Here is a 27,733-nt window from a genome sequence, read left to right as displayed (position 1 = left end):
TTTGTAGATTCCTCATGCAAGATCATGCACAGTATCTGTCTTCCTGTGCCTACCTTATTTCACTTTAGATGATATCCTTCAGGTTCATCCATGTTGTCACAAATAACAGGACTTTTTTTTTCTTTTAGAACTAAACAGTATTCCATTGTGTATGTATACCACATTTTATGCATTCATCCAATGACGATCACTTAGGTTAATTTTATGTCTTGGCTATTGTGAAAAATGGTACAGTGAACTTGGAAGTACAGGTATCTCCTCAACATAATAATTTTATTTCTATTAGATATATACCCAGTAGTGGAATTGCTAGATCATATGGTAATTCTATTTTTACTTTTTTGAGAACCCTCCATACTGTTTTCCATAATGACTATACTAATTTATGTTTCTACCAACAACGTGCAAAGGTTTCCTTTCTCCACATGCTTGCCAACACTTATTATCTTTTTTTTTGGTAGAGACAGAGTCTCACTGTACCGCCCTCAGGTAGAGTGCCGTGGCGTCACACGACTCACAGCAACCTCTTAACTCTTGGGCTTACGCGATTCTCTTGCCTCAGCCTCCCGAGCAGCTGGGACTACAGGCGCCCGCCACAACGCCCGGCTATTTTTTGGTTGCAGTTTGGCTGGGGCTGGGTTTGAACCCGCCACCCTCGGCATATGGGGCTGGCGCCCTACTCACTGAGCCACAGGCGCCGCCCACTTATTATCTTTTTTGATAATAGCCATTCTAACAGATATGGTGTGATATCTCATTGTGATTTTAATTTGCATTTATCTAATGATTAGTAATGTTGAACATTTTTTCACATATCTGTTGGTCATGTATATGTCCTCTTTTGAGAAATGTCTGTCTGTTCAGGTCCTTTGTCCATTTTTTATTGGATTATTTGTTTTCTTGCTGTTATTTGAGTTCCTTATATATTTTGGATAGTAACCTCTTCTGAGATGTATGATTTGCAAATATTTTCCACCATTCTATAGGTTGTCTCTTCCCTCTGTTGATTTTTTTTCTTTGCTATGCAGAGGCATACCCCTATGCTTTTGTGATACAACCCAATTTTTTAAACTGTCACACTGATTGCACCTAAAATTGAAGGGCTAGAAATATATTTTAAATTACATCCTATATTACCCCTTCTGAAATCTGTTCTGATTTTTACCCTGGTCTACCTCGAGTATACTTAGTGCATGATTCTGCCAAGACTTCCTCCAGATAAATGACTGAAGTAATAACACTATCTAGCACATCTTATTAAAAGCCCAAAGTATTTTGTATATGGATTCTCATTAATTATCGAGATATACTTAGGGAAATCTGGGTGGGCTGCCAAGGTCACTTTATACTTGTGTATTTATCAGTTAATTTTGGTGAAAGAGATTTTATTCTTAATTTCTGTCAGCATTTTGGAGTCTCATGTGCTGTGATTACCAAGCATATAGTATATTTCATCCTCACTTCTTAAACAGAAATGAATCATATCATGACTCTTCAGAATTTTTTAGATAGCATTTATAGGTCTAGTTACTGTGTTTAAGTTGAAGAATTTAACTCTGTCCTACATAAAAGTTGAAGGTAACTCTTAAAAGCTATGCCCATTCCTTTTTATCTCTCTGTCCAGAAACCCATTTCTCTACTTTCCAGACTGAATGCAGGAGGATTCAGAGATAGCAGCAGCAACAGCAAAGTTTTTTAATATCTCCAAATCCCCACATGAGAGCAGACAGAGCAATAGAGAGTAAAGTTCAAGACCTGTGATCTAATTCTGGAGATTGGTTGCACAGCAGTGTGAACATTCTTAACATTACTGAAATGCACAGTTAAAAATAGCTAAGATGATAAATTTTATGTTATGTATATTTTACCACAATTTAAAAGACAAAAAATTTTAAAACAAAACTAGAGGAAAGAATATCCTCACAAACCCCAAAACACAAATGGCAAAAACAAACTACCAACAGCCACAAGAGCTGCATGATACTACTGTGCATTAGTATCCGTGCAGGAGAAAACACAAGAAAGCAACTCGATGTGTGACTGATGTAAAACCAGAAGAACCCTAAAATAGTTAATGGGCAGTCACTGCAAAGCACAAGGGGAGGACATTTTATGAACAAAAACTGAAACTAAGAACAACTTTGTCAACTCCCATAGAGAGTAAGTGCAAATGACCTGCAGTAAGATCTGAAGGGCTTAGGAGAGGGTTTCTTAACCTCAGCACTACTGGCATTTTCAGATGGATAAATCTTTGTTGTGGAGGACCTTCCTGTGCATTGTAGGATGTTCAACAGTATCCATGGCCTGTACCAGAAGAACGAGCCTGGATGTAACACCAAAAATGTCACCAGACATTGCCAGATGTTCTCTAAGGACAACATAGCAGAGGCAAGGAAAGAGAGCCAAAAATCACACCTGGTTGGGAAACTGGGCTAGAAGCATCCTCTCCCTAGAAACTCTCAAAACTGACCAGCCAGAATGACCTTCCAGATCAAGACTCTACACTGAGAAGAAACTTCTAGGAATACAGTCAAAATTAAGCAGGACAAGGGCAAGATACCCTTATTATCCTTGAAAAGAGAAGGCCAAGAAAAGAGAAGAGCACAACAGAAGTAGGGACAGAATGAATGAATAAGGGGCTCCACAAAGGCAGGAAACTATCACAAACCACGCTTCTAATAATTTAGGAAAGTTCATTTCACTTAAAAATAAGCAACACCTGGCTTGGCGCCTGTAGCTCAAGCGGCTAAGGCGCCAGCCACATACACCTGAGCTGGTGGGTTCGAATCCAGCCCAGGCCCGCCAAACAACAGTGACAGCTGCAACCAAAAAATAGCCAGGCATTGTGGCGGGCACCTGTAGTCCCAGCTACTTGGGACGCTGCAACAGGAGAATCGCTTGAGCCCAGGAGTTGAAGGTTGCTGTGAGCTGTGATGCTACAGCACTCTACCCAGTGCAACAGCTTGAGGCTCTGTCTCAAAAATAAATAAATAAATAAAATAAGCAACACCAAAGTATTAAGATTAGATCCCACACAAAGTTAATATAAGAAAATAAGCAGCAGAACATCTCTACAGATAATGAAAGTGTACCAGAAAAAGACACCTATAAAACAGATCAGAACTTTAATCAACTATTTCAAATTATGATAAACATTAAGAAAGATACAGGGGTGGCGCCTGTGGCTCAAAGGAATAGGGCGCGGGCCCCATATGCTGGAGGTGGCGGGTTCAAACCCAGCCATGGCCAAAAACTGCAAAAAAAAAGAAAGAAAGATACAAGATATGATACTACATAAATTGGAATTAGGAAGACTCAAAAATGAGGTACAGAACTCAGAAAGATATTAGAAATGAGAGGAAAATCAATTCAGAATGAAGATTAAATGAAAAAAAATAAGCAAAACAAGTAATGCTGTAAGACAAATAGAAGGTGAGAAAAAAGAAATATTTTAAAGCCAAAGAGAAAGTAAGAGATAGAAAGTATTTGAAACCTAGCAATAAATATTGATAATAGGTAAAAATCCATTATACAGATAATAGGAATCTATGAAAAAGAAAACCAAAGGAAGGGAGCAGAACAAATACTAAAAACTATAATTCAAAATTACCTTCCGTAATAAAAAATACATATTTTTGAATATGTATTCAAGAATATTTGTAAAATACATTATATTTCTAATATTTGTAAAATGTAATGTATTTTAAGTAAAATACTTTGTAGTCCTGAATTGGAATTTGAAATAAACTCCCCCTTTTAAAAAGTTTCTATATAGTCTGTCAACTGAAGAAGTTCGGAAATAAAGAGCAACCAAGTAGCATTGAACATCTTTATACTCAAATTGTGTCTTGACATTTCATTTCCCACTTAAAGAAACCGGAGCTTCTTAGAGAAATGTCTGATTCTAGGTTTAAGACAGGAAATGTGCAGATGAGTCTGGACTGTCTTATCATGCTAAAGAGCAACCAAGCTATCAAAGATTACTAAGAGCCAAACGATTCAAGAGCCAACTTGAAGATGTTCCCAGAGACAAGACAATTTCAACTTTAAGAGGGGAAATAATTGCAATTGATTGAAATCCAGTAAATATATTTAAATCTGTGAGTTCCTAATGGTGTATTGTGTTTTTTTTTAAGAGACAGAGTCTCACTTTATCGCCCTGGGTAGAGTGCTGAGGCATCACAGCTCACAGTAACCTCCAGCTCTTGGGCTTAGGTGATTCTCTTGTCTCAGCCTCCTGAGTAGCTGGGACTACAGGCACCCGCCACAACGCCCAGCTATTTTTTTGTTGCAGTTTGGCCAGGGCGTGTTGGAATCCTCCACCCTCGGCGTATGGAGCTGGTGCCCTACTCACTGAGCCACAGGCGCCACCCTGGTATTTTTTTTTAAACCTTAACTGGTTGCCTTTGGAAGATCATAGGCAACAAATTTCTTATCTTGAAAATTTGTAAATAAAGTGAAAGAAGCAAGTACACATCCTATTTTATGTGAACTGCATCACATATGAATTGGATAACCAAACAGTAGATAAGAGGATTGTTTCTTTATAAAAGAATCCCAATAAAAGAAGTGATAGAATGCTACCATTTTGTAACACTCAGTAAATTAATGGATCTAGATATTGATAATTAACAGTTGCTGATACTCCTATAGTCTTACTGAAGGAACCAGACACAGTCTGGTCAACTTCCGGATCCAGCTGCCAACTGTAGAACATACAGAGGACCAAGCGACATACTGAACTGCACTATGAATGTATGATCGACCATGTCCATATCATGGGGAAAACTGCCATATGCCCCAGGTTCTAAAACATGAATTGCAAGGGGGGAAAGGAATGGAGGGAAAGTAAATAAGTAAAAAAGACTTTAAAAGTACAAAAAAAAAAAAAAGTAATGAGTTAAGACTAAAGTGTCCAAGGATGATAGGAATGACACTTGGGTGATAATACTATAAAGAAAAAGGAAGTGATATTAGCTATGGACGTCAGGATAATGGTCACTGTGTGGGGAGGAGGGTATTGAGTTTGGAAAAGGAAACACGCAGGGCTTCCAGAGTGGCATGTAAAGTTCTTTTGGCCTGGGTAGTGTTTACAAGTGAGCTTTCCTTATAGTAACTCTAAACTATGTATTTTGTGTGGCTTTACATATTAGTGTTTTATTTTACAGTAGTTCTACTTCCAAGTAGGATGTCATAGATAGTAACAGAAATCACTCCCACTGCAACAACTATGAAAGACAGATTACTGGCCAGGTTTGGTGGCTTATTCCTGTAAACTCAGCATGTTGAGAGGCGAAAGCAGGAGGAATGCTTGAGGCCAGGAGTTTAAGGCCAACCTGAGTAGTATAGAGAGAACCTGTCTCTACAAAATTTGTACAAGATTAGTTGGGCACACTGGTGCACATCTGTAGTCCCAGCTTGGGAGGCAGAGGCAATAGGATCACTTGAGCCCAGGAGTCTGAAGTTGAAGTAAGTTATGATGATGAAACTATGCTGTAGTTGGGACAACAGAGAAAGATTCTGTCTTAAAAAATAATAATAATAAAATAAATAAATATATATATATATATAGTTACAAAATGATGGCATTCTATCACTTCTTTTATTGGGATTCTTTTATAAAGAAACAATCCTCTTATCTACTGTTTGGTTATCCAATTCATATGTGATGCAGTTCACATGAGATATATAATATATGTATATTTATAAGACATCAGAAGCATACAGATATAATTAGGACCCAAAGAACTAAACTTCTTTCACCAAGGAAAGAGCCCATGTTATGTGAGCTGAGGGTACAGGCTGTGTTTTCTTCCCTGGGAAAAGAAAATAGCTTAATAACTGGCACGAGCATAAATTTTTAAGACTTTTTTTTCTGAATAACTAAGTAAAATAAGTTAGATTCTTGCTGTGCATTGGACCATATCAAGTCTGTGTATCCTATATTTTAGTGTGATTTCAGATTTCATGAAAAAGGCTTCAGTTAATAACAACATGCATTCGGTCTGGTTTCTCTCACTGAAGGTATGATCCAAAGGAGAACAAGTGGACTCGGGTGGCTTCCATGAGCACAAGAAGACTAGGCGTGGCTGTGGCTGTGTTAGGAGGGTTCTTATATGCTGTAGGTGGCTCTGATGGGACATCTCCACTCAACACAGGTTAGTCCCTCCCAAAGGTAGTCTGGTTCCCCAAAGCAGCACATTTTCCTGAGGAGAGTCCCCCTATAAAAAGTATAAAAAGTCTAGGTTATCCTATACTTTCTTAGGAAAATGCTTTATTTTTCTCCTAGGAGAGAGTAACTCTCTGCTCTTCCCCAGTTCCTGCAGCCATAGTCTGTTATATTCCCCATATATTTCTTTCACTTTCTGCTTTAAATGCTGCTGAAGAGTATGGGATGAATAAAAGAACTTTCTCATACAGTTGCTTCCCTCCCCCTACCATCACCACCTCACCTCAGAAAAACAATACTATAGTCTAAGAATAAATAAAAACTTAGAACTAGAAATTGGCTTATTGTTCATCCTTTCTATTTAGAGATAATGAGTATTTTTGTCTAAGGATGTTGTCAATGAGGCACTCACGTCAGATGTGTTGTCACATATCTTGTCTTCCTTTGGCTAAAAATGCTCTAAGCTGTAGGCAAGGGAATACAGGAATTATCTGATAATGACAATAAATTTTTAGTGTTGAATGATTCTTATACATTATATATTCTAATCTTCCCATTTTAAGATAAGGAGAGTGAGGCTAAGGAACATGTAGCTAATTTGCCAAATTTGTCATATTGCCAAAACTAGAACCCCAGTATCTTTTTTTTTTATTTTTTACTTTTCTGAGACAGAGTCTCAAGCTATTGCCTGGGTAGAGTGCCATGGCATCCCAGCTCACAGCAACTTCCAACTCTTGGGCTTAAGTGATTCTCTTGCCTCAGCCTCCCAAGTAGCTGGGACTACAGGCACCCACCACAATGCCCGGCTATTTTTTTGTTGTAGTTGTCATTGTTTGGCAGGCCTGGGCTGGATTCGAACCCGCCAGCTCCAGTGTATGTGGCTGGCGCCCCAGCCACTAAGCTATAGGTGCCAAGCCAGAACCCCAGTATCTTAACTCCAACACATGCCCTTTCTACTGTACCATACCTCGAAGAAACCAGTCCCTGCTGAGAGTATATATATATATATATATATATAGTGTTGCCCAGAGGTATGCCAAGTTCTTCTTAGAAGCAAAAATCTGTTTTTTTTAAAATATGTGTTATCACAGTTTTGGTGGTAATGAAGAAAACCATTCATTACTGAGGGGAAACAGTTCAATGACCACTTGCTACTTTTTCTTTTACCTACAGTGGAGCGCTACAATCCTCAGGAAAACAGATGGCACACAATAGCCCCTATGGGGACCCGGAGGAAACACCTAGGCTGTGCAGTGTATCAGGACATGATCTACGCTGTAGGAGGCAGAGATGACACTACTGAGCTTAGCAGTGCTGAGAGATACAACCCTAGAACGAATCAGTGGTCTCCGGTGGTGGCCATGACATCCCGCCGCAGTGGAGTAAGTACCCAGCTACTGAGAGCTTTGAGCTTTGAAAAATAAGCACCAAGAGAGGACTCTGCAGAAAGGGTGCTGTGATCTATGAAATGTAATATACTGGGACAATGTGGAGGTGAACAGCTAGTGCCTGCATGTTTTAGTTTTCAGTTGTCTCATCTGATGCTGTTGGGATGCTTTGTGGAACAACCCCTGATAATTTAACACTAGATACAAAATTAAATGTTTTATTTTATCTATTTGTTTAACTATTTGGGATAAACTTTTATCCCAAATAGTTAAAAATCTTATATCCAGTCAAATCTTTAATTAGATAATTTTTGATGATTTGTCTTGTATCAGTTACTTCTCTGGAAAGCATCGCCCTATCTACCTACCTTATCTAACTAAATTCATATCTGTTAGAGCTAAATATTTCTACCTACTGTTTCTAGCTAATATTCTAAGTAGTTGTCATACTAATGCAAATGTTTGGGTAAAAACACATGTGGCCCCACCACGGGTCTCCACTCACTGGTTTGAGTCTATCCCATCTATAATATAGGCCAAATCAAGCTCTATGTCATATTGTACACCATGGATGACCTGTGAGTACAAGAGCCTTCTGGGGTGAAGTATAGGATTTGTCAATTCTGGGATGTTTGCTCAGGGTGAAATGGAATCCATTAACCACTGATCACATCAGAAATCCATCAATGTAGGACAGACACATCCACAACAGGAAGAAGCAGCAAGCAGTGGCTGAAGTCTCTGTAATCGAAGGATAAAAGGGAACGAATTCTGGTTTGCATAATTTAAGGAACACCACCGCAAAGCATTGGCAAGTCAGAGCATCCTCACATCTGTGGCTTTGTATTCCTGGTTACTAACAGCTTCTTACTCATTTTCCTGTTATTTTCACAGCTACATTCTGTTGGTTATATTTATAGTCATTTACTAATCAATAATGTATCTTTAAGTGCTCACTGTGTGCTGGGAAAGCAAAAATGAATATGACACAATTCTCCTCTAGGAGCTGCCAATTTAGTGAAGGAAATTGAAATATTTATAGCTAACTATAATAAATAAGTACTATACTAGTGGCAGACATGTTATAGGAAAACATGGGACAACATGCTTACTGCTTTGGGAAAGTAGGAATCGGGTGAGGGAAGTTTAAGAATGAGGAGAGAAGAATAAGGTTTTCTAGAAGAGGGACAGGAAATACCAGCCAAGGAACAGCATGTGCAAAAACAAAGGGATGTAAAAAATGTATGGTACTTTCAGGGACTAGCAGTTAATCCAGTCACAGTGTGGCTTCCAGTGCAAGAGGAGAGGTTCACACAGTGGGCTTAGATGGACTTCTGGAGGCTTTAAAGTTATGTTAGATAGTAGATACACTTAGTAAGTTTTTAAAGAGGAAAGTGGCAACAAGATTAGATTTGTATTTTTAAGAGAATTAGAGTAGCAATTTAGAAAGTGGATTGGAATGTGCAAATACCACAAGCAGTTTAGAGATTCTTGCTCACTCCTAGTGAATGCTTTTTCTAAAATTTATAACATACATGTTTTAAAGTAATTCCAATAATTTAATCGATTTTTATTATTACATTTTTCCTCTGTGTTCAAGCAAACCAGAATGTAAGGCCATAAAGAATTTTCTTTTATTAAAGAGACTTTCCTAGAAACCAGTCTAAAATTTCCCAGCTAGCTAATTGTCTAGTTTCTTCAGTAGCCACTGTGTTTTGATTCTCTAGGTTGGCCTGGCAGTGGTCAATGGACAGCTCATGGCAGTGGGAGGTTTTGATGGTACAACATACTTGAAGACCATTGAAGTTTTTGATCCTGATGCCAATACATGGAGGTAACTTAAGCTGTGTTGCAGATCACCTCACTACTGACTTGAGAATCATGTGCTTGAAACAGCCTGTAACTATCTAAACTATCCCAACTATCCCAACTAAAATTGGGATGGTCTGGGTCAGCAGATTGAAGTACCTTTTGCAGTACTTTGAAGAGGGCTAAAGTTACCCATATTTGATAGCTCATTTTGATTTGATTACTCTAAAGTGACTGGTATTTTTTTTTTTTAAGAGACAGTCTCACTTTGTCGCCCTCGGTAGAGTGCCGTGGCATCACAGCTCACAGCAACCTCCAGCTCTTGGGCTTAGGTGATTCTCTTGCCTCAGCCTCCCAAGTAGTTGGGACTACAGGTGCCCCACCACAATGCCCGGCTATTTTTTTGTTGCAGTTTGGCCCGGGCTGGGTTCGAACCCGCCACCCTCGGTATATGGGGCTGGCACCCTACTCACTGAGCCACAGGCACCACCCTCAAGTGACTGGTATTTTAACAAAATTCTTCTCTTTGGTAACTGTCTAATTTTATAAGGAAAGATGGAAAAAAATGGGGAAAAATGTCTTTTCTAACCAGTTTTGTTCAGCTGAGGAAACTAAAGCACTGAGTAATAAAATGGCATGGCTAAACAAGATAGTGTCAAAGTTAGAACCTAGGTCTGTGGCTCCCAATTTGTCCATGCAATTCTTTGGTGTTCTTGTGGGAACTCTTATGCCCAGAAAAAACAAATCGCAGTTACCTTTTCTAAAATAATATTTTATTTCATTTTAAAAATTATTTTAACCGTCACTTTTAAGGAAGAGGCTACATCTTGGTTAAAGACCTTAACTATGTTAAATTTCATTTCTAGGTTTAATTTTACTTTGCTTTTAAATCCTTAATTGTCTAATAAAGCCTTCCCAAGTACTTAAGTAGTTCTTAGAAATTTACATAAATCAGGTGATTCTGATTCATTTATTTTAAATATTGAAAAACTCTTACAAACTTAGCAAAATTCTCTTAAATTTTTAAATCATTCGGTCCAAATTTTTATTCAGTGACACATTTTATACTAGACTCACAAGACTGCTGATCCAATAGATGCTCTAAAATGCCAAATTCTCTTAAACATAACAAGCACTTAAAACGCCAAATATACGAGGTCGACCAATTAAGTTTGTGAACTTGCCACTGTGCACTTAACGTTGGTAGCACTGTACAAACAACTTGGTAAGGTTTCACAATCTTGATATATCAGTGTGTCACAGCTGTGTTAACGTCAACATGTGGCAGTGTCTGGCTGAGTGGCGTTCATTATTGTTGCATGTTTTTGTGTGCTGTACAATGACAGATCTGATGGTCATTCCAGAAAGAGAGTTCCCAAGTTGCTTTGAAGGGTGGACTAGATGCTAGCATCAGTACATAGCTTCCCAAGGGGAGTATACTGAAGGTGACCATAGTGATATTCAGAAATGAGGTATGTAGTACATTTTCTAGGATGAGTTCTCAAACTTAATTGTCTGACCTCAAATAGTTAATTCTCAAACTTATTAACAATGTTAATATTATGAGTTTGATATGGTTCATATCTGTACTTAATCCTAAATACTAATAGTCTTCTAAGAAAACAATTTTGCCTTTAAGCAAGGTGGGGTTTCCTTCTCAATTAATTGGGCTTACCTGCCTAAGCAAACTTAAGGTTATCATCTCAGTGGTTGATGTTGCACATCAGAGATTCAAGTCTGAACATGAGATCCAAGGCAGCTGACATTCTAGGAGATTTTTTTTCTTGACCATAAAAGGGTAAGCCGAGCTGTTTTATAAAAAAGGCAGTCTTCAAAACAGCATGGTATTAGCATAAAATAGAGACACAGATCTATGGAACAGAACAGAGAACCTATAGGTGAAACCAGGCCTCATACTACCATTTGATCTTCTATAAAGCAAACCAAAACATATACTGGGGAAAAGAATACATATTCAATAAGAGGTGCTGCAGAACTGATTAGGCTGTAAATGCTGAAACTAGACCTGTACCTCTCACCTCTCAGAATGGGAGAAAATATTTGCATGCTTCAAGTCCAACAAAGGGCTACTAACCAGAATCTACAAAGAACTCAAAACATACCAACAAAAAAAAGAACAAACAATCCCATTAAAATCAGGGCAAGAGAAATGAACAGAGATGAATGGCCAAGAAACTCATAAAAAAATGTTCATCTCTAATTATTAGAGAAATGCAAACCAAAAACACTTTGAGATATCACCTAACCCCAGTTAGAATGGCCCACATCACAAGGTTCCAAAGCAAAAGATGCTGGCATGGGTGTAGAGAGAACAGAACGCTCCTGCACTGTTGGTGGGACTGCAAACTAGTACAGCCTTTAAAGAGAAAGTAGCATAGAGAGTACTCAAAGAACTAAAAGTAGACCTTCTATTTGATCCTGCAATCCCATGAATAGGTATCTACCCCTCAAAAAGAAGTTAATTTTATCAGAAGGACATTTTCACTCAAATGTTTATAGCAGCCCAATTTACAATCACAAAGATGTAGTGCCTTTCAACTTATGAATGGATTAATAAACTATGATATATGTATACCATGAAATACTATTCAACTATAAAAAAGATGGAAATTAGCCAGGCGTTGTGGTGGGCGCCTGTAGTCCCCGCTACTCGGGAGGCTGAGGCAAGAGAATCGCTTGAGCCCAGGAGTTGGAGGTTGCTGTGAGCTGTGTGAGGCCACAGCACTCTACCAAGGGCCATAAAGTGAGACTCTGTCTCTACAAAAAAAAAAAAAAAAAATGAAGATTTTGTATCTTTTGTTACAACTTGGATGGATTTGGAGAACACTCTCCTAAAGTGCCACAAGAATGGGGAAACAAGCATCACATGTACTCAATTCTAATTTGAAACTTGTTGGTTAACCAGGTGCTCACATGAGAAAAAACTCAATTTAATTCAAGGGAGGGAGAGGAGACGGGGTTCAGTAAGTTCCCACCTAACAGTACAATGTACCGTATATGGCACACTTCCTGGGTGAAGTTCACAACTACAACTTGGACTTTACCTTACAATTGCAAACCAGGTAACCTAATTGTGTATAACTTAATATTAACCTAAAAAAAAAATAAAATTTCTAGAGCAAAAAAAATTTTTTTAAAGGAGGCAGTCTCATAGTCTTGTAGCGACATTTCCCCATTTTGAGTCCATTTAACATGGTTTGGATTCAGTATCTCTCTCATGGCTCTGTATGTCCTAGTGGTCTCAAAACTAAAGTCAGGCCAAGGGCCGGGAACAGTGGCTCATGCCTGTAATCCTACCACTCTGGGAGGCTGAGGCAGGTGGATTGCCTGAGCTCACAGGTTCAAGATCAGCCTGAGGAAGAGCGAGACCCTGTCTCTAAAAATAGCTGGATGTTGTGGCGGGAGCCTTTAGTCCCAGCTACTCAGGAGGCTGAGGCAAGAGAATCACTTGAGCCCAAGAGTTTGATTCAGTCTTAAAAAATAAAAAAAAAAATAAAGTCAGGCCAATGACAGCATAGTATTGTGGCTCCTATATCACATTATTACAACCCTGTTCATTAAGATTTACTGAAAGCTGGGCGGCGCCTGTGGCTCAAGGAGTAGGGCGCCAGTCCCATATGCCGGAGGTGGTGGGTTCAAACCCAGCCCCGGCCAAAAAAAAAAGAAATTAATAAGATTTACTGAAAGCTGTAGATCCTGGGATACAAAAATGAATAAAACAACATTCCCTACCCTCCTGGGGCAGGCACTGAAATGACACAGTATTACACCAGGAAGTGGAAGTGCTACAGCAAACGAAGTGTGGGAGGGGCTGGGAGTACAGGGAGGGGAGTCTGTTCAAAAGGTGGCCAGGGAAGGCCTCCATGAAAAGGTGGCATTTAAAAACACCATGATAATGGATAGATAATGGCAGGTTTTCATAATAGGAGGCTGCCACTTCTAGGCTGTTTTCTTCCATGTACAGCTTTCTATTTTTAGTGGAAATTTTCAATAAGATCATTTGGGAAGACAGCCAAGTTTACTTTTGCCCACTTAATCACTATAATCTTGTCTAAGGACTTCTCAGTAACTGTCACTAAATAGAATTAATATACTACAAAGTAATATTCTTAAGGATCACCTGTTGAGAGATTAACATCCAAATTTTTGCAGTTACATATCCCAAACTTAAAACCAATTTTACCTCACAGTTGATTTAAGATCTAGTATTATTCTCCCATGAAAGTCCTTACTACTTTTTTTTTTTTTTGAGACAGGCTGTCACTCTGTTGCCTGGGCTGGAGTGCAGAGGCTCACTGCAACCTAGAACTCCTAGGCCCAAGCAATCCTCCCACCTCAGCCTCCTGAGTAGCTGGGACTACAAAGCATGCCCTATCTTGCCCAGCTAATTTTCTGGGTTTTGTAGACACAGGGTCTCACTATGTTGCTCAGGCTGGTCTTGAACTCCTGGCCTCAAGTGATCCTTTAGCTTTAGCCTCCCAAAGTTCTGGGATTACAGGCATGAGCCACTGCATCTAGCTGGAAGTCCTTGATTTTAAAGTTGATCCTGGTTACATGTCACAAACTAGATGGTGATTTTATTTACTCATATCCAGTTTTATTTCATAAAGGATTTGAGGAAGCTTACAAGAGGGCATACAAGACAAAGGGATAAAAATAAATAATTGAGAAAGTTTAGGCAGAGGGAAAATAGTAAGCCATGAGCAGGATTAGACAAAAAAAAATGTAGAAATTATGATTCTGTGTAATGGGTAGAAGCCAGTCTAGGTATAAAGTTGTAAAGTTCTGATATAAAAAGTAAATATGGGCCATGTGTGGTGGCTCATGCTTGTAATCCTAGCACTCTGGGAGGCTGAGGTGGGAGGATTGCTTGAGACCAGGAGTTTGAGACCAGCCTGAGCAAGAGGAAGACCTTGTCTCTACAAAAAATAGAAAAATTAACCGGTATGGTAATGCTCACCTATAGTCTCAGCTACTCAGGAAGCTGAGGCAGGAGAATCACTTGAGCCCAGGAGTTCGAGGTTATTGTGAGCTACAGTGATGCCACTGCATTCAACCACAGACTCTGTCTCAAAAGTAAGTGAATATGATGCTGTCTTCTTCTTCACATAGCATCCTATAAGTAAGAGTATTTTAGTCGGGCGGTGCCTGTGGCTCAGTCGGTAAGGTGCCGGCCCCATATACTGAGGGTGGCGGATTCAAACCCGGCCCCGCCAAACTGCAACCAAAAAATTGCCGGGCGTTGTGGCAGGCACCTGTAGTCCCAGCTACTTGGGAGGCTGAGGCAAGAGAATCTCTTAAGCCCAGGAGTTGGAGGTTCCTGTGAGCTGTGTGAGGCCACGGCACTCTACCGAGGGCCATAAAGTAAGACTCTGTCTCTACAAAAAAAAAAAAAGAGTATTTTAGTCAGTGTCTACAATAATTCTGCTATTTAACTAATGCTCAATTCTAGCTCTTAATCTTTGGAATGGAGAAAATATTAGTATTAAACTGAAATATTACTTGTGCTATAAAACATAGAAACGTGTTTGGTTCACATCTTAGTTATAGAACAATGCCTTTTTTTTTCCAGTAAGAAAATCTGATTTTGTTTCTTCCTTTGCAGGTTGTATGGCGGGATGAATTACCGTCGGTTAGGGGGTGGTGTAGGAGTTATTAAAATGACACATTGTGAATCCCATATATGGTGAACATGCAGAAGACAGTCTTACATATGCTCCCCTGCATTCTGGAGAGCTTGACTTTGGAGCTTTGTACAGCTTGAGAAGACATTAGAACAAATTTTATCCTTTGCTGGTGCCTCAATATATGGAAATACAAATCCAATGAAAGTACTTCACCTGCAAGATGCCACCTTTGCACAATAATTTCTAACTCTGTGCAGAAGAATATTTATTTTTGGTTTTAATTTATCATGGGCTTTTTTTGGGGGGGTGGTGGGAGACATCCTTCCAACTACAAGAAGAAAAAAATTTCAAGCAGCAAAACTGACTTTGTTTTTAAGGTATTGATTTAAGTTTGAAAATACCAATAAGGGCAGAAGGGCTATGTATGATCTGGTTGTTATTTCTAGACACTCCATCCACCTGACTCCTAGTTACAAGGATTACCAGTGATAAGAATAGGTCTGCAGAATATATCAGCTAACCATTATTCTTGCACCAGACTTGAAAATCTAAAAAAAAAGCAAACGTGTGCACACATACACACACACACACACACACACGCCCACAAGGAAACATCTCATTTTAACTAGTATAATTCAGAAGGAATATTAAATGAATAAAGACCAGAACACAGAGGCTACAGTTTTCATTAGTGGAATTTCATGTTTTGTTTTCTTCTATATGAACTTGTTTTCTGTTATATTTAGTCTTTTTTCATAATATTCTCATAAGAGTTTCTGCTAGATCTAGAGCTCTGCTCTGTGCCTCCTATAAAAACAGTTTGAGTCTCATCTGCTGTCTTGAGAATCCCCCCAAGAGAATCACATGCAACTCTGCAAGAATTTTTGCTCAGAAATATTACTGACCGAAGCAACTTTCTTTCTTGCTACCAAGGACCAACATGGAGAATCCTCTTCCCAGCAGTGAATTCTGTTATGCAATTTACACTTGATGTTCAGGCCTAGTGAGGCTGAGCTTACCCTACTAACAGCCTCCAAGGGAATGAATTCTTCAGTTCATGTAATAGTATCTGTTAATGAGTATAAAACCAGTTGAGGCTTTTTATTAATAATTTTAATTCTTTTATTACAAACAATATATCACTATCTCCATTCTATAAGGCCAGGCCACGATTTCTCCCAAATTGCACTTTCTGCTGAAAAATTTAAAATTTTAAGAAAAAAATGATAATTTCAATGGTTAAAGTTTTTTTTTTTCCCTCTCATTGTATTCATAGACCAATTTTTTCAATGTATTTTGCAGGAAAATCTTTGAATAAGACTTTAAATCACAACCAAAAGGAATAACCTTCTCCCTTTCCCCTGCTACAAAAATGTTTGGCAACTTTTGTGTTTACATTTAAAGATCATTTGCACCTTTTTCAAAGAAGAAAAGTATTTGGTAAACAATTGTTTACATGTATCATTTATGCTTTTTTCTAGCATGTATAACTTTTTCAAATAAAGGTAGTATTTACCATAAAAATTTTTTTTAATGCTTGTACCTTTGCTATTTAATTTGAATTTATGTTTCTGTATCATTTGCATTACCTGTATGTAAAGTCACAAGTGCTTTCAACTTGAAGGAATAAAGGGATTGGCAGCTAGAATTAGGAATTGTTATTATATACTTTATATATTATATTACCTAACCTATAAACGTATTTTCTGGTGTAGGACTTAGAATCATACAATTCTGAGCTGGAAGGTCTCTATCATTTAATCCAAACCCATTTGGATTATACTGACATAAGTCTAAAAACCGCCTGCCTAAGATTAAATAGTCAACTAATGATAGAACTGGCTTGGTGCCTGTGGCTCAAGCAGCAAGGCGCCAGCCACGTACACCTGTGCTGGCGGGTTCGCACCCAGCCCGGGCCCGCCAAACAACAATGGTGGCTGCAACCAAAAAATAGCAGGGCGTGGTGGCAGGCGCCTGTAGTCCCAGCTATTTGGGAGGTGGAGGCAAGAGAATCGCTTAAGCCCAGAAGCTGGAGGTTGCTGTAAGCTGTGATGCCACAGCAGTCTACCCAGGGCAACAGCTTGAGGCTCTGTCTCAAAAAAAAAAACTAATGATAGAACTAATATTAGAAATCAGTTTCCCAGACTCCCATTCTATTTCCCTTTCTTTGCCACACTCTGACTATAAGCTTACTTGAAATACACCCTGGAACTAAATATCAGAGCAAGACTTTAAGTAGTATTTATTTAAAGTAAGTCTAGTATGAACATGTAAAAAATATACAAACTTTTATGAGATCCTTACTATAGTACATCATTAACAGTCTTCAAGGCAAAATCACATATTTCCCAAGAGTCTACTATTGTACATATTAAGGAAAAACAGAGGAATGATAACAGGAACAAAATTCTAGGGATTAGACTTTCCAATTGTCAGGAAGTCCCCAGTGGAAGCAATTCACATGGCAGTGATTCAGGAGTTGCAATCCAGGAATTATAGCACTGGCCAAAGTTTTCACTGGCACCTGATAGGATTTTTTTATTTTTCTTCCACTGAAGGCAATGCAATTTTATTACTGATTGAGATGTATTCTATAAAAGGTGGCTGCTGTAAAATAGAAGAAGTGTTTTTTTATATGTGTTGTTATTTCCCAACCCAAGAAAGTTTGGGCGGGGTTTGGGTTGGTAGTCACTCTTATGACTAAATCCACTAAAGCTTGGAAAATTTAAAACAGCAAAGTAGGAGCTGAACCTCAAATCCATTCCCTGATTCCAAATTCTTCACACTCTGTACACATTCCTATTTTTTATATGATTGTTTCACAGTTTTGTTCCATAATATTTTATTATAATATTGTTCCAAATAACCGCATTGCAGTACTTCCTGGCCACTGTGAAAAGATAAGAGGTCCCTTCTGAACAGGATGTGTAGACTTTCAAACTTCATATCGAAACAAATATGAAAAATAAAAAATAGGATAAGGAAAGAAATACAGGACAGGAGAGAGAAGCAGCAGGAGGCAAAAATGGCCCCATAAACCAGAGTATTACTGCCTGATAGTGCAAGTATTTTTGTGACAGCTGGCTTTGTAAATAGCTTTGAGGGCTCTATTCTGGAAATGATCCATAAGAATGGTCCCTAAAAATGACAGAACTCCTTGACTAAGCTGTCTTGCCAGTGCTTAATAGTGACCTTTCAGTCATTTAGCCACTTAAGATTAGGAACTTAGATTCTTTTAAATGGAGAAAAGGGATGGTATTCATTGAACTAACATTATATATTTGAGGTTACTCCCATAACAGTCACTAATTTATTAACATTCTTACCCTAGAAAGAATGTTTAAGAATGTTTGCATTTTTAAGTCTGAATTCCTAGGAAAAGAGAACACATATCTTAAATGTGAATTTAGATCAATGAACATTTGGACTTTCAGTAAGGCATTACCTGCCTTCAAAAAAGCTTAGTTTCAAACCTGACTTTGATCAGTCTCTAGATCATTGATTCTCAAAAGGTAGTCTGTGAACCCCAGGGCCCCAAGATTTTTTCAGAGTATCTCTGAGTCAAAGCTATTTTGTTAGTAATTGTTCCCTTTTTTACTGTGGTGACATTTGCACTAATGATGTAAAAGCCATGGTGGGTAAAACTGCTGATGGCTTAGCACAAATCAAGGCAATGGCACCAAACTATATAACTAGATACAGTATTCTTTACCACCAGTCTTGCAATTTATTTATTTATTTATTTTTGTGTGTGTGTGTGTGTGTGTGGTTTTTGGCCGGGGCTGGGTTTAAACCTGCCACCTCCAGCATATGGGACCGGCGCCCTACTCCTTGAGCCACAGGCCCTGCCGCAATTATTTTTAATTTGTTTAAGAATGTCCTTGCTGGGGGCAGTGGCTCATGCCTGTAATCCCAGCTACGTAGGAGACTGAGACAGGAGGATCTTTTGAGCCCAGGAGTTTGAGACCAGCCTAGGTAACATGGCAAGCCTTTACCTATCTCTTTAAAAAACAAACAAAAAAGTCCTTAGTAAAGCAATAAAAATTGTAAAGCTGTATCAACCACTGTGAGTTTCACACTTAAAGGCTTTTCTGATGAAATTGGTGATGACGTTGATGAATGTCATTTTTTTATATTGTATAGTGAACTGTGTTAACAGGTAGATCTGTATAATTCATGGAACCAATTTTTCTAAATGATTAATGCATCCAAAGTGCAAGACCAATGGATCTTATGGGAACAGTGTGAAAGGTCTATTGATAGGATTTCAGATTTCAACAATCGCTTGTCAAATTTTGGAGTAGCATCAAGAATATCCATAATTATCAAAAAAAGTATTAAAATAATCCTCCTCTTCCAATTTCATACTTGTGTCAGCCATATTTCCCTCACATACTTCAACCAAAATAATATATTTCAAAAGACTGAATGCAGAAGCAGATGAAAATCCAACTGCTTTCCGTTAAGCTGAAATTATAGGATGTACAAAAATGTAAAAGAATGCAACTCATCACTAATTTTTTGTTTTTGAAAAAATTGTTATTTTTTATTCTTAAATGTATGTTAACACATAATAGGTTTATTTTTGATGCACTAATAAATATTTCTTCAATTTCTGTTTTAACTTCCTATGGTAAATCACTAGATAACAAAAGCACTTTGCATGCTCCATAACTTTTGAGACTACCAAGGTATCTCAAGGCAAAAGTTTGAGAGCTGCTCTAAATCTTCCAGTTTACAGAAAATACAGGAGAATAGACACATGGATTAATTCACAGGGATTCAACAAGCAAAATCCAGAGTGTGGGAAACTTTACAGGACAACTAATTTAGTTTCTTCAAAAATTGAAATGCAAGGGGGGAAAATGGAGAGGAAGAAACAGATTAAAAGGAATTTAAGATTTTTATCAACTAAATGCAAGTATACAAACCTTGACACTTTTTCAAGCATATCAACTATAAACAATTTTGAGGCAATCAAGGACATTTGATTTCTAACTGGATAATATTATGGAATTATTACAAAATTTTTCAGGAATGGTAGTATTGTAATTGTTTTGTGAGCCCCTATTTTTTAGAGATATAGATGAAATATTTATGGATTAAATAATGTGGGGGGTTGGGAAGGTAAGAATGAGAATATGGATGAAATAAATTGAACATAGTTAAAGCTGGGTTACGAATACAATGGGCATTAATTATACTCTATTTTTGTGGACACATTTAAAATTTTCACTTAGAAAATGTTTCAAAAAAAAGCTTCAGGTACTAAGTGAAATAGATAATTTTTTAAATAATCCATTGCAATATAAAATATGCAGTGATCTAATTATTTACGTAACTCAGGAGGAGTGATTCAATAGCCTGGCCTGATGAGGATAGAAAAAGTGATTAGAAGAGAAGTTATGCCTGAGAAAGGTTTGAAAAACAGTGCAGTTTTGTTAAGTGGACAAGAAAGGAAAAGACATTCCACACAGACTTCCTCTCAAGCTTGGTGTCTGGTCGGTGTTGTCTCTACCCCCGGCCACAGAATGTTCATTTACAACAAATGCAAGATATTCTGATTTTGCAAACCCAAATGTGATAAAAACTTTAAAAAGAATACAATCCTTGCAAGGTCAGGTGAAGGACATTCCAGGCAGATAGAGTACATGCAAGACATGCACAATAGAGGCAGTGAGGGAGCATGTGGTGGTCAGAAAGCCAAGCAGTCTGCTTTCAGAATAGAGAAAAACAGGCGGAGTCCAGAAATAAGACGGAAGCAAGTAGGCACAGTTATAAAAGGCCTTTCATCCCTAAAGCTTTATTCCAGCAAGTCTTGTTCTGGGAGGGTGTGGTAAACAGGCTTCCTGATCTCTGCCGTTTGTCATTCACACACCTGTATAATCCTCCCCCACACTGCACCAGGGTTGGTCTGTTCTAGTATGCTGCGAAAGCCATGCTATGAACTCTGGTGGGGGACACTGACAAAGGGTTGGGACACAGGGAAATCCCTGTTATCTTCCACTGAATTCTGTTGTGAACCTAAAACTACTCTAAAAATAGTCTGTTAAAAAAGAGGGGGATGGTATGTTACTTCCAAAAGTAGGTTAAAAAAGACTCTAGAGCCAGGCACAGGGGCTCAAGCCTGTAAGCCTAGCACTCTGGGAGGCCGAAGCAGGAGGATCACTTGAGCTCAGGAGTTTGAGACCAGCCTGAGCAAGAGCAAGATCCCATCTTTACAAAAAATAGAAAAATTAGCCAGATGCAGTGGCATGCTAGTTCCAGCTACTCAGGAGGCTTAAAGGAGGAGGATTACTTGAGCCCAGGAGTTTGAGGTTACAGTGAGCTACAACTGTATCACTGCACTCTAGCCAGAGTGACAGAGCTAGACTCTGTCTCAAAAGAAAGGAAAAAAATAGGACAAAAGACTCTAGCTTTTTTTTGACTCTAGCTTTTATCTTGGGTATCTTTCTTATCTTTCATGCTCTAGGAAATGCAAATGCATGAAAATAGAATTATAACAAACCCATGAACCTCCTTGCATCTACCGTCCACCTTCAGAAATTGTCAATATTTTGTTAATGTTGTTTTATCTTTCTCCTCCCACTCTTCCTCCTCCTCCCTATCATCAATGGAGTATTTTAAAGCAAATCCCACCATCATGTTAAAGTCATTCACTTCATGATATTTCAATGACAGCCAAATATGACAGTGGTTCCTAAGATCACGATACCATATTTTTATGGTGCGTTGTCTATGTTTAGATACACAAATACTTAACAATATGTTACAATTGTCCACAATATTCAGGATAGTAGTAACATGCTGACTAGGTTTGTAGCCTAGAGCTACCGGCTGAACCCATATAGCCTATGAGTGTAAGGCTGTCCATCTGGGTTTGTGTAAGTGCACTCTGTGATCACACAACAATAAAAGCACCTAACACCACAATTCTTTCTTTTTTTTTTTTTTTTTTGGAGACAAGAATCTCAGTCACCCTTGGTAGAGTGCCATAGCATTGTAGTTCACAGCAACCTCAAACTCGGGCTCAAGTGATCCTCTTGCCCCAGCCTCCCAGGTAGTTGGGATTACAGGCGCCTGCCACAATGCCTGGCTTAATAATTTTAGAGACAGGGTCTTGCTCTTGCTCAGGCTGGTCTCAAACTCCTGAGCTCAGGCAATCCACCTGCCTCAGCCTCCCAGATTGCTGGGATTATAGGTGTGAGCCACCACGCCAGCACATTTCTCAGAACATATCTCCTTTGTTAAGTGATTCATGACTGTATTTTACTCACACTTGAATATTTAACAGTCTTAAGATCTGAGAGCTACAGTTTAAAAAACAATAAAAAATAAAAAAGAGTTTGACAAGGTCTATAACATTATCACATCTGATAAAATTACTAGTTCCTTAATATTGTCTAATATCCAGTCAATATTGAAATTTCCCTAATTATCCTCTTATTTGATGTTTACTGTTATACTTAGGAGTTTTCTTCTTTTTTTCCTGTCCTTCCTTTTGCTTACATGGTCAAATTTCTTTTTTGTTCCTTTGCCCTATGATTTTGGAAATTCTTCTAGAGTCTCTATAGTGTCTACTGTGTGCGTCCCCATTGTGAAATAGTTAAACTTCTACTTCTCTATTAAGATACTCATATTAAAATTTTTTGGGGTGGCACCTGTGGCTCAAAGGGGTAGGGCACCAGCCCCATGTGCTGGAGGTGGCAGGTTCAAACCCAGCCCTGGCCAAAAACTGCAAAAAAAAGTTCCAAAGTCTCAAAAAATAAGACAACTAATATTTATAAATAAAAATAGAAGATAATTTCAAAAAACAGATCATTCCAAATCTTATAGACAATAGAAAAAGAAGAAATACTTCAAAATCATTCTACTTCATCTGGACATACCTGATATTAAAGTTGGAAAAAATATATTATTATGAAGGGAAATTACAAACATATTTCACTTATAAATGAGGATACAATATCCTAAACAACATATTAACAAGTTGAACTAAAAATTATTGTTCAGGGTAGGGCACCTGTGGCTCAGTGAGTAGGGCGCCAGCCTCACATGCCAAGGGTAGCGAGTTCAAACCCGGCCCCGGCCAGATTGCAACAAAAAGTAGCCGGGCATTGTGGCTGGTGCCTGTAGTCCCAGCTACTCGGGGGGCTGAGGCAAGAGAATCACCTAAGCCCAAGAGCTGGAGGTTACTGTGAGCTATGATGCCTCGGCACCCTACCCAGGGCTATAAAGTGAGACTCTGTCTCTTAAAAAAAAAAAAAAAAATTATTGTTCAAATAATGTACTTTGGTCAAAATTAAGTCCAATTTATGTGAGAATTAGTTACTATTTTTTTTTTCTTTTCCTTTCCCTCACTCCCTCCCTCCTCCTCTCTCTGTCTGCTCTCCCCTTTTCCCACCCTGCACCGTGTCATTAATTGTCCTCATATCAAAGTTGAATACATAGGATTCATGCTTGTACATTTCTGAGATGCTTCACTAAGAATAATGTGTTCCACCTCCATCCAGGTTAATACAAATGCTGCAAAATCTCCATTTTTTTTTTTTTCATAGAGACAGTCTCACTTTACCGCCTCCGTAGAGGGCCATGATGTCACAGGACTCATAGCAACTTCCAGCTTTTGGGCTTCCGCGATTCTCCTGCCTCAGCCTCCCAAGCAGCTGGGACTACAGGCGTCCGCCACAACGCCCAGCTATTTTTTGGTTGCAGTTTGGCTGGGGCTGGGTTTGAACCCGCCACCCTCAGTATATGGGGCCGGCGCCCTACTCACTGAGCCACAGGCGCCACCCAAATCCCCATTTTTTTAATGGCTCAATAGTATTCCATGGTATACATATACCACAGCTTGCCAATCCATTCCTGGGTTGAAGGGCATTTAGGCTCTTTCCACATTTTAGCAAGTGTAAACTGAGCTGTGTTAAAACAGTCTAGTACAAGTGTCTTTATAATAAAAGCTTTTTTTTTTCCTTCTGGATAAATGCCTCATAATGGGATTGAGGATCAAACGGGAAGCCTAGTTTGAGTTCTTTGAGGTTTCTCCATACTTCCTTCCAAAAAGGTTGTATTAGTTTGCAGTCCCAGCAGCAGTGTAAAAGTGTTCCTTTCTCTCCACATCCATGCCAGCATCTGTAGTTTTTGAGGTTTTGTGATATGGGCCATTCTCGCTGGGGTCAGATGATATCTCAGGGTGGTTTTAATTTGCATTTCTCTAATAATCAGGGATGATGAGCATTTTTTCATGTTTGCTAGCCCTTCATCTGTCTTCTTTAGAGAAGGTTCTTTTGATCTCTCTTCCCCATTGATACATGGGATTGTTGGCTTTTTTCATGTGGATTAATTTAAGTTCTCTATAGATCCTAGTTATTAAGCCTTTGTCTGATTCAAAATGTGCAAATATCCTTTCCCATTGGGTAAGCTGTCTATTTGCTTTGGTTATTGTCTCCTTAGCTGTACAGCTTTTCAGTTTAATTAAATCTCATTTGTTTATTTTTGTTGTTGCAATTGCCATGGTAGTCTTCTTCATGAAGTCTTTCCCCAGGTCGACATCTTCCAGTGTTTTCCCTATGCTTTGAAGATTTTTATTGTTTCATAGTAAAAGTTTTATTAGAAATATTTTATGGGTGTTCCATTGCATCAATCAGAACATATGTACTATCTCAGTACTAAGAGTGGGCAGTGGGTTCAGGAATTATCAGCTAAGTTCGTTATGAAGTGCCCCATCAATCTTTCACCTAAATGTTTTGGCAGATATTAATGATTGACAGATTAAAAAATGATGCCTTAGGGACAGGTGCAGGATTACTGGGACTTCTGTTGACCTTTGTACTGAAGATTATAGCCAAGGCAATTTGGCAGGAAAAAAAACAAATAGAAAATTAAGAAAGAAAACTGTTTTTATTCACAGATGACAGAAAATCCCCAAAAATTCAGTGAAAAACTACTAGAATAAACAAGTTCAATAAGGTCACAGGATACAAGAGCAATATGCCAAATCAATTGTATTTCTACACATTTACAGCAAACAATTTCAAAATGAAATTAAGAAAACAATTCTATTCTCAACAGCATCTAAAAGAATATTTAAGATTTAAATAAATGGACATCCTTGTTCATAGACTGAAAGACTTAGTATCTTATGATTATGACAGCATCACCACCCAAATTGATCTACAGATTCAATATAATGACTATCAAAATCCCAGATAGTTTTTTTTTGCGGGGGGAGGGTTGGTCGGGGCTGGGTTTGAACCCACCACCTCCGGCATATGGGAACCGGTGCCCTCCTCCTTTGAGCCACAGGAGCCACCCCCAAATAGCTTTTTTGCAGATTGACAAAACTAATCCTGAAATTCTTATGGAATTGCCAAACACAAAGAAAAGCCAAACAATCTTAAAAAAAAAAAAAGACAGGTTTCCCCATTCCTAATTTCAAAACTCACAACAAAGCTGCAGTGATCAAGAGAGTGTAGTACTGGCATAAGAACTGACTTAGAGATCAATGAAATAGAATTGAAAGTGGAGAAATAAACTCAAACATCCATGGCCAATTGATTTTTGGAAAAAGTGGCAAGACAATTAAATGGGAAAACAATAATCTTTTCAACAAAAGGTGACAAAACAACTATCCACATGCAAAAGGATAATTTAGACCCCGGCCTCATACCATTAACTCAAAATGAATGACAGACCTAAATTTAAGAGCTAAAATTAAAAAACCGTTGGAAGAATCAGTGTAACCTGGCTTACTGTACCCTCAATGAATCCCCAACAATAAAAAAAAAAAAAAAAACCGTTGGAAGATGTGAGTAGATCTTTCGCACCTCAAGTTAAATAATGATTTCTTAGATTCAACACCAAAAGTACAAGCAATAAAAGAAAGAAACTGGTAAATTTGATGTCATCAAAATTAAAAACTATCGGGCGGCGCCTGTGGCTCAAGGAGTAGGGTGCCGGTCCCATATGCCGGAGGTGGCGGGTTCAAACCCAGCCCCAGCCAAAAAAAAAAAAATAAAGAATTCCTTTAAAAAAAAAAAAAATTAAAAACTATCATTTTTCTTCAAAAATAAATTCTCATGTTATCAATTAAAACTTAATATCACAAAGTTTCTACTTGCTTGATTTTATAACTATCTGTTGCACCAAAAATCTTGGGTCCTAACATTGACATAATTATATGTTTTATCTTATTATAAATAGTGGAAAAATAACAATACAAATATTATCAGTAACAAAGTAACTGAATACAATTAAGATTTCTTTGCCACTCTTCTTTCCTAGGATAGAGTCCACTAGAATACAATCAAAATACTATAATTTTAAGATGCTAAAACCAGCCTGGGTAACACAGCAGGACCCCGTCTCTAAAACTTATAATAAAATTTAAAAAATAATACTAAAAAAAATTATTTGTGTGATTATGCCATGAACTCACTATAGCTGGGCTTGTTCTCAATTTTTGAGGATTGTTTTATTTTTTTCCTTCTTAATCTAATTTTGTTTCATAATTAGATAAAACTTACATAGTTCCAAACCATTAGTACAAACAAGGAACATGCAAGTAAATCTTAACTTCCGTTTCTATCCCCTCTACTTCTCACTATAAGTAAACACACGTATTGGTTTTTTTGTTTATCTTTCCATTGTTCTTTGGGAGCATAAGGAAATATACACACATACTCATATTTCCTTCATTCCTTACGTAAAAAACAGCACACTGTACACTCTTTCCTCATGTATTGCTCTTTAACATAACACTATATCCTGGAGATCATTCCATGGCAGTATGTAAGTACCTTCCTCAATCCCTTTTATAGTTTCAGAGTATTAATTCTTTCTGTAACTGTACCATAGTTTATTCAATCAGGCCCCTCTAATGGACATTCAAATTGTTTTTAGTTTTGCTATTATAAAGAACTGTTTTAATAAATAACCTTATATTTTGTCATTTTTTTGCCCCCAGTGAATTTGTGGGATAGAACCCTGGAAATGGAATTGCTGATCAGAGGCAAATGCACACATAATTTTGCTCAATATTGCTAATTTTTGTTTTGTTTTTTTATAAAGATAGGGTCTCGCTCTGTCACCCACGCTGGAGTGCAGTAACTCACTGCAGCCTCAAACTTCTGGGCTCAAGCAATCATCCCACCTCAGCTTCCAAGTTGCTGGGACTACAGGTACACACCAGAGTGCTGGCACAATATTGCTAACTTCTCCATAGGGGCTGTATCATTTGTAATAATCTTCTACCTATTTCCCCTCTTCCACTCTTGTTCACCTACAACTTACTCTCCCTTATATCCTTTTTTTTTTTTTTTTTTTTTGAGACAGAGTCTCAGTATATTGCCCTCGGTAGAGTGCCGTGACGTCACAGCTCACAACAACCTCAAACTCTTGGGCTTAGGCAATTCTCTTGCCTCAGCCTCCCAAGTAGCTGGGACTACAGGCACCCACCACAACACCTGGCTATTTTTTGTTGTTGTTGCAGTAGTCATTGTTGTTTAGCTGGCCCAGACCAGGTTCAAACGCGCAGCCTCGGTGCATATGGCTGGTGTCGTAACCATTATGCTACAGGCACCAAGCCTCTCCCTTATGTCTTATAAAAACTTTTACAAAATACAAATTGAGTCATATTACTGACGTGCTTAAAATCATTCAGTAGCTTCCCACTGCATCTAGAATAAAATCCCATCTCTTCACAGTATCTATAAAAATTT

The 27,733-nt window shown here is 38.2% G+C and overlaps 1 protein-coding gene across 2 annotated transcripts in view; it reads left to right on the top strand.

The window, feature by feature from the left end:
- KLHL20 (kelch like family member 20) overlaps window positions 1–16,662 on the top strand; it is a 59,167-nt gene extending 42,505 nt beyond the window's left edge. The window contains exons 9-12 of one of the 2 annotated variants that reach the window (XM_053606806.1): window positions 6,025–6,158; window positions 7,343–7,551; window positions 9,285–9,391; window positions 14,993–16,662. In XM_053606806.1, the coding sequence (XP_053462781.1) occupies window positions 6,025–6,158; window positions 7,343–7,551; window positions 9,285–9,391; window positions 14,993–15,077 (535 nt within the window). In that variant the 3' untranslated portion in view covers window positions 15,078–16,662. The remainder of the gene's footprint in view (window positions 1–6,024; window positions 6,159–7,342; window positions 7,552–9,284; window positions 9,392–14,992) is intronic. The other variant, XM_053606807.1, reaches the window with a different exon arrangement.
- Window positions 16,663–27,733: the final 11,071 nt, after the last annotated feature.

This window comes from Nycticebus coucang, chromosome 10, assembly GCF_027406575.1.
Source record: "Nycticebus coucang isolate mNycCou1 chromosome 10, mNycCou1.pri, whole genome shotgun sequence".
NCBI classification, from domain to species: domain Eukaryota; kingdom Metazoa; phylum Chordata; class Mammalia; order Primates; family Lorisidae; genus Nycticebus; species Nycticebus coucang.
This window is presented reverse-complemented; position numbering and strand designations above follow the sequence as displayed.